Raw genomic sequence first — 12,730 nt, 5'->3', positions numbered from 1 at the left:
GGGGGTGCTCCCAGCATGCCGCGGTGCTGCGGGGTAGTGGGGGGGACGGGGACGGAACCCTCCGGCCCTGGGGCGGAGCTCCGGGGGGCTGTCACCCGGTGACGTCGCCTCACGTGGGGAGGTGCCCGCTCATTGGCTACGCTTTCCCCTCGCCCTTCCCCGCCCTCCTGTGGTTGGGCTCTCTGGAGGAGGCCGGCCAATCGGCGGCTCCCGCGCGGGAAAGCCCAGCCCCGGCAGCCACTCAGGGGGTGGAAGTAGCCGCCATGTTGGCGTGAGCGGCGGCGCTGCGCGCGAGTGGGGGCACGCCGGGGCGGCGCGCGGCTCCCGCGGGGAGGCCCCAGGGGGGGCCCTTACAGCCGCGTGCGGCGGGTGCCCGCGCTGCTGCCGCCGCCGCCGCCTCCCGCCCCCGGCGAATGATGCGGCGGGAGGCGCCGCTGGGCTGTGTCGGAGCTCGGGCGGTGGCAGAAGCAGAGGCGGCCCTGGGCAGCGCCCGGTCGGCGGCGGCCGCCCGGTCCCCAGCCCCCCGCGGCGGCCGGGCGAGCGCAGGATGCTGAGAGCCACCCCGCGCCCTGGTCGCGCCGCGGGGAAAGGGCCCCCCCGGGGCTGAACGCGGACCCCCTCCCTTCCCCCCTCGCACCCCCGCACGTCTCCCCCTCCCCCCGCCTCCTTCAGCCCTTCGGCCTCTCCCGGCGCCGCCTCCCGGTGGAGCAGCGGCGGCGGCTCCGGGGCTGAGCGGCCCCTCCCCGTCCGGCTCCTCCCGCGGGAGCGCGGGGGGCGGTGGAAGATGGCGTGGGTGCTGAAGATGGATGAAGTGATCGAGTCCGGGCTGGTGCACGACTTCGACGCCAGCCTCTCCGGTATCGGGCAGGAGCTGGGAGCCGGTGCCTACAGCATGAGGTAACTCCTCGCCCGAGGAACGGGGGCAGGGGAGCGCTGGGCGCCGCCTCCGCACTGGCCCCCTCGGGCCGCCCTGCCCGTGCTGCTGCGCGGGAAGGAGCCGGGGCTTCCCCCCACCTTCCCTTCCTTTACACCCTCCTTTTTTTTTTAATTCCTCCGGTTCCTGGAGGCCCGGGGTCTCCGGTGGCCGCTGCCGCCGCCTCTTCCCCGGTAGCGGCTGCCGCCCGCTGCTCATGGCGGGAGGGGGCTGCCTCCTCCCTCTGCTCCAGCGGCCTGCTGCTCGGGCTTTTGCCCTGAATGTATCGTCTCCACTGTAAAAATGGCATTTCTCGGTCCTCTAGGCTACGTAACGGGGCCCCGTGTGTCAGGCGATGATCATCTTCTGTTCGGCGAATATAATTCTGGTTCATAATAAACAACGACAGCTGTTTTCGCTAACGTTTAGAGGAATTTTCCTTCTCGTTGTGGTAGTTAATAGGCCAGTAGTGTGGTTGTACTTTAATCAGCCTGCTTATTCCTTCATATTTTGGTGTAGTATGTGTCTTTAGTGACGTTTGCTTTTTTCTTTTCCTGCCATGTAGCTCTTTCTGTTCTTAATCAACTTGGCAGTGTCTTTACCTTTTGATAGTTTTCCAGGTTTTGCAGTAAAAGTGTTTAAATAGCATTTGCCTGTGCTTTTTCGAAGTTAAGATAAAACTATGCTTGTTTGAAATAAGTATACTTTATCTCAGTTATGGGCAGAACGTGTAGATTCCTGAGTGACTTCGTATAGTGAAGAAGGGAAACTGCTTTGGAGGCATTGGGAGACATTTTAGTCTGAAGTTTTTAACAATATTAGTTAGTATTTTGAGAGTCTGGAGAAGAACAACACTGGAATTTGATAGTTTTGATGGCCTAGCCTATGTGGAAGACACGTTTGCTCAGTTACCTGAAACTTGAAAGCCACCACAAGTTTTGGCTGGTTTTTATATATATATATATATATATATATATATATAAAGTAGTGCTTCCCAGGTGAAGTGTTGGAATGACAGTATATTTGTTCAAAGTTATAAATAAAAGAGTTTTAGCTGAATAGAAATGTTGACCCTTTTGCTAGTGTTTGGGATTGTGAGCTCAGCAGTTTTATGGTGGGATACGTATTTGATGGAGTTTTTGTTTTGTTTGGGGTTTGATTTTTTTTTTTTTTTTTAATTAACAGTAACTTTGAGAACTTGGCAGTTCAGACAGCAAGGTATTTCACCTCTCTTCATGAAAATACTCATGATTTTGTATTCAGCTCGTCTGGATTTTATTCCACACTAACATTGTTTGTAACTTTAATCTCAGAACACACAAAGGGATCATCTTTTAGCAGTTAGCGTTTGCTGGACTCAAGTGATTTCAGCAAGCATGTTACTGATTTTATGTGTTGTTCATATTTCTCCTTTAAGGAAATCATGCCCTTTCAAGTGATGTGAGAGGGGAAAACTAAGACAAGTGGTGTAGCATGAAGACCAAAGATGTTAATTGTCACTGTTTTGTGTGCCAGTAGAAGCTAATTACTGGTCACTTCAAAAAAAATGATAGAAGAAAGAGAAATATTCTCTAGAGGAGAATGCTAGGAGAGCTCCCCAAGCTATATGCCCCTGCATTTTATTAGGAAGACCTGCACATAAACTTTTTACCTATTAGGGTGGTATATAACATAGTTGGTGCTTCTGAAGTTGACGATCGATCAATGCCCTGAAGTTGAATATATGGCATTACTCCTGTGTTTATTCTTATTAAGAAATCTGCTCATATCCATTGTCCAGTAGCTGTACTTTCTTTAAAATGAAGCTGACTGGACAAAATTTCTCTGCAGATTCACATGGTTTTAAATAGTTCTTGAAATTTCCATAAAGTTTTGAAGCCTAGTTTTTCTGATTGCTGTTCTAATGTCTTTTGATGCCTATAAGCACAAAATTCTATTAAACTGATAGCAATTATGGTCAGATGAGTCAACCCCCCTCAAAAACCTACCTAAAAACATAGTACCTTTAGTGATAGTGACTTTTTGAGTATCACAGGTAACTTCAGTTGGTCATGGTGCTGTTGTATAGATTTAAGACTGTCACAGTGTTTAAATCTGTCATCTATTGTAACACATTTTTGGGACCATTGATTGTTGCTATGAACTGTTAAAAAATGGAGACTTTCATTGAAAATACAAGTTTTAGGAAGTGCCTGCCATTTCTCTAGCAGACGCCATTTTTCATGTAATGAATTATTTGATTAATTAATTAATTTAAATTAACCTAATTGAGCATTAATATAAGGACAAGTACCTTAATAACTGAACGTTTATATGTGATTTGGAAGCTTAGTATATGGATTTGTTTCAATGCTTTCAAATCCAATGGCATTTGTAGTGTTAAAATTGAAGTATGTCATTGAGGAACTTGATGATTATTTCAGAAGTTGCTATTTTGGTATGTATTTTTAGATTAAAACCTGAGGCTTATTAAACTAAATTGAAAAAGATGACTCTTGGTTCCAAAATGGGAAAGTCTGTATAAAAGACTGTACGAAAATACATCCAGACAATCCTCCATTTTTGGAGAATCAGGTTGGTTTGGCTCTGCTGCATCTCCCAAACAGTTGGAGTGTCTTTGGAGAATGGAGCTGGCTGTAAAGATCAGAGTGGTCAGTTGTGCTTCCTCACTGGGCTGCCAGAGCCTGGGATGGTGATGGAGTTTTGTGTGGCAACTCTCTTCCAAAGTTTAGGCTAAAGTAACCATGAAGGTGGGGAATCATTGTCTTACTATAGAATGCAATGCTTTGTTTTCAAATGGAGAAGAGAGACAACTTTCGGGTACCTGACAAACTTTTTTTTTTTTGCCTTCTGATGAACGTGATACAGTCATGGCAGTTACTGTCTTAACTTCATAATCGCTGTGCAAAAATAAAAAAAAATGAAGTTATCTTATTCAGGACTTGTTTTCTTTGTGGCTACTGTTACTTTCTGACAGACACAATGACTGTTTATGCTTCCCCTGATGCATCTTACTCTTTTGAGAATGTGCTACTGTCTATGTTGGGTTTTTTTTCAGAGGACCGCTTACTTAAGGTATCCTCAAATTTTTTCTTTTCTATTTTAAGCTCTACACAGTACTTTCTGTGGAATATATTAAAAAAAGTTTCTGTTGCAGTGGTCTGTTCTATTTTTATGTATTACGCTGTAGAAAAAGAAAATTCACTAACATCTAGACTCTGTGAAATGAAATTTTATGTACTGATTAGAATTGGACCTTGATTCTTTGTGTACGCGCACAAATATGTAAATACCTGCTAGGAAATCGACATTTAAGGAAAAAGACAATCCACAAACCTAAACCTCTTCCCGTTGTTACCACTGATAAAACATGTTGAAAAATAAACCTCATGTTCTAGATCACTGACACTGTTTTGTGGGGGTTTGTGGTTTTTTTTTTGTTTTGTTTTTGTCTTCAAGTTGAATGTGTGATTATGTTTCAAGACATCAAGCAGACCAGTTAAATTCTTAAGGGAAAGATTTTTCAGGTTGCATAACTATCTTCTCTGTTCCCATGTCACCTCCCATGGTGGACAGGTGTGTGGGATTTGAGAGCAGGACAGCAGGTTTACCCTGATTTATGCTTTCTGTGTTACTTCCACTTAGGAGAAATCTGTACTGTAGCTGCTGCAAGTTAGAGAGTAGCTGCCGGACATCCCTGTGTTGGAGGAGTAGATGGAGAACTGTGGATTTGTTGTTGTGAACAAATACTATTTTTACAACTTTTCTTTGGTACCTTCAAGAGCTTAGGAAGACAGAGGTTTTGATGATGAGAATATTGTTCTTTCTTTTATTGATTGCTTTTTGCATTTTGTGCCAGGCTTGCAATAAGTTGAGGCCTTTAACCAGTTTCTGTATGATGTGTTGTAGGAATCCCACTAACAGCATTACATTTGCACCTGTTTTCTCATTCATGTTGCACTTGACAGCTTCTTCAGAGAAAGTTGTTTCCCAGAAGCTACTTTCAGTGGTTTCATCCTGCATCAGACTGGGCTTTTTGTGGATACAGCAAAAGTGTTAAGAAGTATCAGCTCTCCCATTCTTTACATTTTCCTGTGACTTGTCGAGGCCTCTTAACAATGCAGAACTTGGCTTTGAGATCATAACTAATTCAAAAATGGCTTGAGAAGCATTTTTCTCAAGGTATTTGTCCTTGTAAACCGTGCTGTAAAGTTTCAAAAGACCTGGGTGTTCTTGAATGCTGTAGTACTCACACCCAAAAGTATACAATCCAGAAGACAGATAAGACAGATAATTGATGGAATGCCACTTTGAATTTTGATCACATACTAGTTCCTGTTCTTGTAAGGACAGGAGGTTCTTCGTTTATCTCGTGACCCTGTTATTATTCGGCAGGTTTGTGGGTTTTTTAATCCATCAGAAAAAGTGTTGGGAAAAAAGGTTTTAAATTTGGAAGGAAGGTGATTTTGTAACTGACACACGCTTCACAAGCATGGGAAGAGGATAACTTGCATCTTATGGGTCTTTTTGTACAATGCTCCTGTAGGCTACATAACATAGGGTAGCTATCACATGTGATCCATCCCACTGGAAGCTTTGATTCAAGTGTTAACATGCACCTTGCTCCCTTTTCTAAGCTTTCCTGCTCTTGTATGGTGAAGTTTCATTTATACACTTCTGTAGCATATCTTGCCAAGATTGCGTGTTGGAGATGCGCTTACTGCCTGCTTTTGGTGTGTGTAATGGAGATTGTTTCTGTTTGTTTTTTCTGGGAAAATTTTCTTCTCCCTCTAGGAAGAAAGAATGCTTTCTGTTGAATGCTTTAGATAATGAATTGTAAGGGACTGAGATAAGACTTCTCTTACTGGAGCTAATAGTTTCAAAAATTTGGTCTCAGAGTTCCTTCCATCAGGAGAGTAAACCCGGATAGGTCGAGAAGTCTTAACAAAAGATGGTACTTTTTCTTCAAAACATTGCTATTCCTTTACACCTCGGCTTGCTTGTAGTAGTCCAAAGTTCACTTAGATGAGACAAGTGAAGTAAGATAGTCTTACTTCACAAGATAAAAAGTTATTAGTGGCAGTAATAGAACAGAATCGGTCTCTTGAAGCTCTTTTCTCCTGGAGCCTGAAATAATTTAAATGGTAGCTATTTTGGAAAACTTATTTTTCCTCCATCTGGGCAACTTTGCCAGTGGGTGCTTCAGTTTAGGCGACAGTTACTTTGCTGCGTTAAGTAATCCGAGCAAAGCTGGCAGTAGAAGTGCCTGTCAGTAATCTTCCTTGGGCCAGCGAAAATCAAATTTCACCAGGTGAGTAGGAAAATGACTAAAGGATGCTAAAGTAGACATGACCGTGGAGGCTGCCAGTGATTTACTGAGGGGCACATAATTTGCACTGCCAGGCTTTGGCTCATTATAAATGCGGAAATTGTATCTGGGGTCTGAGGAAGAAAAGTGAGAACTGAGAAGGCTGACCTGGTCTCCTGTGTGCTGTTTTTGTTGGGTCTTATAATAGACTCAGTATAAAATTAGAGGTGGTAAAACTACTGTCATTTAGGATCTCTGTAGCTTATAGGAACATGATTTAGATAATAGCATATATTATATGCAGTTTATTACTTATGAGATACTGTTATTCAGTGTAAGTAAAGAGGACTGTTATAAATATTAAATATCTGTTCCTTGTTGGTTTCCTACTCTGAATTGTGAGTACACCTGGCACCTTTTATTCAGCTGTGCTGTGAGCAATGAGTTTTATGTTGTAGAAAATGCTTGTGACTGTGAAATTTAGATCTTCCCTATTTGAACTGATGTAAGGATAAACAGTAGGGGAGTTTGGCTTCAGAGAACTGTGAGGAATGTATTCTTGTGTTCCTCAAAGATGCATGTTCCTAAGGATTTCCTTCCTATGTAAATTTAGGCAATTTCTTACCTGATTCTTATATCCTTGTTACTGCCAGTCATGAGGAAGGAAATGGGCTTAATTCATTATGCCTGCCCTCAAGTCCTGTTTGGTAGGATGGGGGTTTCTCTGCAGTAATATATTTATCACCTGCTTTTACCACCCTCAGTTGTGTAGCTGTGTGTTGGGCCATGGTATGTATGAACTGCTAGAGATCCCAACATGGCTCAGAAAAATGTTTTGTAGAGGGGAAGAGTAGGGAGGGAGCAGCTCACCTGGCAGAATTCTTTATGTTGGTGCTGCCCAGAAGACCTTTTGTGTTGCTGAACCGTGGGTTCACGGGTATCAAATAAAACGGGTCATCCTCTGTTGCTGTACAGTGATGACTGAAGGATAGATCAGTCACTTCGTAGCATCTTCCTTGTTGAAAGTCAGAAAAGATACATTATTAAAACAAAACAAACAACAACAACAAAAAACCACAACAAACTAATTAATACGTGGTTCTAAATCAGTGAACACTTCTTTATCACTTTAAAATCTTAAATACTTTATTCATACCTCATTGATTTTTTTTTTCCTTAATTGCCTGCAGTTTTTATCTGTTTTTAGATGGGAATGAGTGTATGTGAAAACAGTGAAATTTCATTTCTTATGAGGGAACAAATCAAAATGGTATTTAAAGATGGTCTAAGAAGAAGTTTTAAATTGCACTGGTTTCTCTTTGCCTTTGACATGTACTAGTACCCAGAAGACTTTAATTTGTAAGAAAAATCAGTGTTTTCATCTGGGAAAATAAATGAATATTCTTACATTTGCCATGTGCTATTTGCTGGAGTGTCTTTTTTTTTTTTTTAGTGGTGGCATTTAAGAATGCGCGTTATGCTCTGTTTTACAGCTAAATTGTAGGGTTGGGAAGTCGGATATATATATATTTTTTCTTTCCTCCTTCCACAGCGGCAGTTAGTCATTACCACTTCAGAAGTATTAGCAAAAGCAGGTTTAAAGCTGGCTGAATTTGTCTTCCTTTTGTATCGGTTGGCTTCCAGTGCCTTGTCTGTTAATTTAACTAGTTCATTAACCACGGCACATGTTCTTAAGCCAGAACAGATGCATTTTTGTCTTTAGATAGTGGGTGGAAAATGAAGGCTTGAAAGATATTTATTCATAAAAACAAAAATACTTCTCTTTTTAATCTTGCGTGTTATGTGAAAGCAAGTGCTGCAGAACTTAGTCGAGAGTTATTGGTCACTTATTTGGTGGTGTCATACTATGCGTGTCTTCTTTGTTGCACTTCGACTCTTATGTGTGTGTTTTAAACATTGTTATTGTTTCCCTGTTCTGTCTGTTTTAAAGTTCCTCTTCATAAAAACAGTAATATGTGTTCTAAGGGCCAAAGCGTGTGCAGAGTGTGGGTTCCAAGTGTCGAAGTCCTGTTTTGGGAGGATGCTTCTCGGCTTGTCACAGTGCTCCCTCTTGTGTTGGGCTGCCCTTTTGCCTGACATCAAGGCATCAAGCATGTAGTCGTTTCTTCTGAGTCATTCTCAAGTAGCAGTCCACCAGTCTATGAAGTTTTCTGTCCTACCTCTGGATATAATGCTCCTTTTGTCTATATTTAAGAGTGCCTGCTTCTCCTAAGTGGTATTTCACATTATTGTTATTCATAACTAGTTACGGAATACAGCCTCCTCTGGGCCCTGCTTTGGAGAGCTGGCATCAGAAGTAGCTACAGTAGCATTCAGCAGATGTCTACAGCCTTTTTGGACGGTATCCTGTCTTGTCCTGCTTTTCATGCCGGTTCGTAGCATCTCCTGTGGTTTCTTCCTAGTGGAAAGGAACCTGCATGGGTATCTTTTTTATTTTTTATATTTTATTTTATTTTATTTTATTTTATTTTATTTTAGTTGTTGGGGAGAGGGTCTATGGTCTCTACAAGGTATAGACAAACTACTTAGACTTTTTCACTGTTCATAAGTATTTCTTCTTTCAGGTCAATATAGCTTCTGCCAGGTAGCCAGCTGATTGGAATATGATGTGGCTGGTTTTTACTGTATGTGCCACATACTCTGAAAGAAAAACTGGGGTGCCCCAGCTGCACTCCTCATACCTAGTACTTACATAGGTCAAGTCTAGACTATAATTTCCCATGATACAAAAATATTGGCTGTAATTTCACTTTTTAAACTTTTTTATGATACTGATATTTTTTTAATTTTCCAGATATGAGCTGGCATTCAAGAGAAACTACAGAGTTCTCTTTAAATAAAGCAAGCTCTCACAGAAACAAGGAACAACAAAAAAAGATTTTACTTGAAAAATTTTAGGGTACAAAGTATAGTGTAATACAGATGAGACACTTATAATTCTTTTACGAAAATATATTAAATCTATGTGATCAGTGCAAGAGAAAGCATACATGTAGATTAAAACCTGAATCAACAGGTGAGGTTGTGTGAGAAATCTTACTTCACTTTAGATACTAATTTTCAAGGAAAGTTTCATGGATCTGCAGATAAGAATTTAATCATGAACAAAAATTCGGTGCGAGAAAAATACTAGCTTTGAACAGAACTCACTGATCTCTTTGAAGTTTTATTTATGAAGAATTACTGTAAACAAGGAATACAGAATATTTATTTGTGTAGAAAGCAGGTGTGGTTTTGGTTGTGGTGAAGCCATCTCTCTTACTGTGACCTGTGGACAGCATGGATTGCTCTTTACTGATCAGAAACTTCCCAGTTCCAGAGTTTTTCTGGTGGTCTTATGCCTATAAATGAAGTGAATCTTGGTATATACTTTCTATAACTTACGTTTTGTGAATCTGCTGCTTAATAATTTTTGTGCTATTCAGTGTGCTAAAGCCTAAGGAAAGTTGAGATTGAAAATTAGTAGGTTAGATATAATTATACTTTGGGGAATATATTATTTTGAAGAAGGAAGTAAATGCATTGCTCTTAGCTTCATGTGTATTAGGCAAGTTTGCCTGTGTTGACAGGTGTATAGTTAAGAGTAAATGGAGTCAAAAACTGAAGATTAAGTTCTGAGAAGATCAGCACAACTTTATTTATTGTCTGCTTAGGTCCCAGAGCATTGTTTATGTATCCTAGCCTAGAATTTTGGTGTTTTGGATTCTGCTCACACTGGTTTCACTAATAAGCTCAGAGTGACACTGTGTTTTTTTAAATCAAAAAAACCTCTTTTTTCTTTAACTTCAGCCAAAACAGGGCCAACAGTCTTACAAATTTATTTGTTTATTCTTTTCAGCGATGTTTTGGCACTGCCTATCTTCAAACAGGAAGATTCCAGCCTTCCACAAGAAAATGAGACCAAACATCCACCCTTCCAGTATGTTATGTGTGCTGCAACATCCCCAGCAGTAAAATTATATGATGAAACTCTTACATACTTGAATCAAGGTTGGTATACATATGTTGCAGGCATAACTATAGTGAATGTAGCTTGTGGTGCAAGTTGAAAACTGAAATTGTATTTCGTGTATTGGGTGTATTTGGGTACACCCAAAATAAGTGCATGTCAAAAATGAGGTTGGATACCATACTAGTGGTCTTGTTTTGTCCAACTTGCAGACTCAGTCTGTCATAACTTCCTCTTTAGAGTGTGGTGCATTATGTGATTTTTTGTTTGTTTGTTTTTGGTTCTGTCCTGTTCTGTGTGTTATGCTTCCCTGTCCTCCACCTTCTCCAGTAAAATCAAGCCAACAGAGCTAATAGGAGACAAACTTCAGATAGTAATAGCTTAAAATGTTTAAGACAACTTTTCCATTACTATTTAAACTTTATGGATAACAGCAAGTTAATTGGATTATATTTGCATAAGATACAAACATCTCCAGAAAATCATAATAGATGTTAAAATGTCAATCCCTAAACACAAGTGTTGCACAACAGAGGACACTGTAATCGCTCTCAAATTAGCTATACATACCTGTGCATAAGAGTATTATGTTTGAAACATACACACATGTGCAGCTACCTTTGTAGTTACCTATGGAGTTTGTTTGTATTTCACTATTGTCTCTCTATATTTATGAAAAGGTCCTTTCCTACCCAAACTGTTCTATGATTCATGTGAGTCTTGTGGCTTTTTCCTCATAGCCTGGGGTTGATTTGCATGAAAATTTGTTTTCCTTTTCCAGAGGGCACTGACTACTGGGTGATATAACCTGAATGTTTTCGTTGCTATGTGATAAAACTTCCCTCACCTCTGGAAATGACATTGGTGTCCTACGTTTAATCAGCTGGTATTCTGAACTCAAAACCATTTATCATTTGTTTTGGATCATACCAATGGCTTTGTACACTGCCACCTCCCCTGGCTCTAATGCTCTAGGATCACTGTTTCTGGATTTAGTTGTGGTTTTTCTTTTCTTTGTGGACTGCACCACATCTCTCAAAAGGTAGCACTGTAATTAGAAGACACAGTCCTGCAGCATAGTTTGTGTGAAAAATACAAACAATTTTTTAAAATTATGTTCACCATTTCTTTTCCATATCCTACCATGCTTTGATACAATTGATCTTCTTAGCTCATGAGCTTATCTGAGCATGTATTGCTTTAGTGGGCAGTTTGCTGGAGGACACAGATAAAAGTATGTATTGGTGAATTTTCCTTGGTCTTTGCAAGCTATTAATTGATTTATTAGGTTGTAGAATTTGTATATTTTACAATGTGTTTTCTTGATAGGATGCCCTTTTTGCCTAAGTTGAAATGCTTCTGGTACTGTGTGAGCTTTGTTGATGCATTTCATACCTGTGTACTGTGCCCTCACAATCTGTGAGAGCAGATTGTATCTAATTTGATACTGTCATGATGAGACAGCATCATTTTCAGCTTTCTGTGTGAATAAAGCTGCTAAGTGCTTCATCTTGCAGTATCCAATCTATCTAAAAATGCTTTAAACATTACTTGACTCTTCTGCTAATGAGGATAATAGAAGGTCTTTAAGTGATTTGCAGTTTCTTAGAAACGTGGTTGCATAGTTCAGCCATTTGCTTAGTCAGGTTTATTTTGTACCACTTTTTGTACCTTGAATGCTCTCTTCAGGAGAAAACAGTACAATTGTGGCAGAGTGCTGGACCAGTGCTTTGCGGCAGAGTGCTTTGTCAAAAATTTAAGTTTTATAAGCTTCTTACTCTGTAGAAATATACTTTGTTTTCTTCAGTGCCAGAATCCAACCTCCCTGACCAAACACGAAGCCTGAAGGCGACCTCAGTGTACTAGGCAACCAGGATAGGGTGACAAACTGAAGGAAGAAAGTGTTTGCTATCCCTGCCTTGAGAAGAGCTTGCCATTTAAGTGACAGCATCTGAAATGACTCAGATTGTTTCATCTTTCCTTGAAAATATCTTTTAATATAAAGATGTCTTTTGGAAAGAAGTTTTGCTGGTTTTCAGTGTCCAACTTTTCCTGCTGTTGAAAAATGAAGGCATTGGTATATCTTTTTTCTAAATAAATATGGAAAAAAAACACTTGGCCAACTTTCCTTCTGTATTAATGCTTCAGACAGAAAGACAGTACATTTGCTGCCTAGGTTAAGACTCTCTCCTAAAAAAATGCCCTATTAGCTGTTGATGCAAACCATATTTATTTATTTATTTTAAAAAATCTTGCGATAGTTTTCAGAGATGACATCTTTCATACTGAAGCCAGCTTAAAATAGGTTTCAAAATAGTTGTGGTTTGCAACGCTGAGCTGTACTGATAGATCTGTTTGTGTAATGAGATGGATTAAGTCCTCTAGAAAAAGAGGTCACTTCAGTTATCTGGTTTCTAGTTTGGCCCAGTTATCAGGCAGTGTCTTGCCTTAAATAATTTTCAAGAGGTTTGTGAGTAGGGAATACCATAGAGAGCTAAGACCCTCTTGAATTTCATCAGCAGTTGTCTTAGTGTATTGG

At 40.6% G+C, this 12,730-nt stretch overlaps 1 protein-coding gene across 3 annotated transcripts in view; it reads left to right on the top strand.

The window, feature by feature from the left end:
• Nucleotides 1-230: 230 nt before the first annotated feature.
• Nucleotides 231-12,730, top strand: part of UBP1 (upstream binding protein 1) — a 41,138-nt gene continuing 28,638 nt past the window's right edge. Inside the window, exons 1-2 of one of the 3 annotated variants that reach the window (XM_082044296.1) lie at nt 231-897; nt 10,081-10,232. In XM_082044296.1, the coding sequence (XP_081900422.1) occupies nt 785-897; nt 10,081-10,232 (265 nt within the window). In that variant the 5' untranslated portion in view covers nt 231-784. The remainder of the gene's footprint in view (nt 898-10,080; nt 10,233-12,730) is intronic. The other 2 variants (XM_082044295.1, XM_082044297.1) reach the window with 2 other exon arrangements.

This window comes from Streptopelia decaocto (genome assembly GCF_964273445.1).
Source record: "Streptopelia decaocto genome assembly, chromosome: 2".
NCBI lineage: Eukaryota > Metazoa > Chordata > Aves > Columbiformes > Columbidae > Streptopelia > Streptopelia decaocto.
The sequence above is the reverse complement of the archived record's forward strand: the minus strand, read 5'-3'. Positions and strand labels throughout refer to the sequence as shown.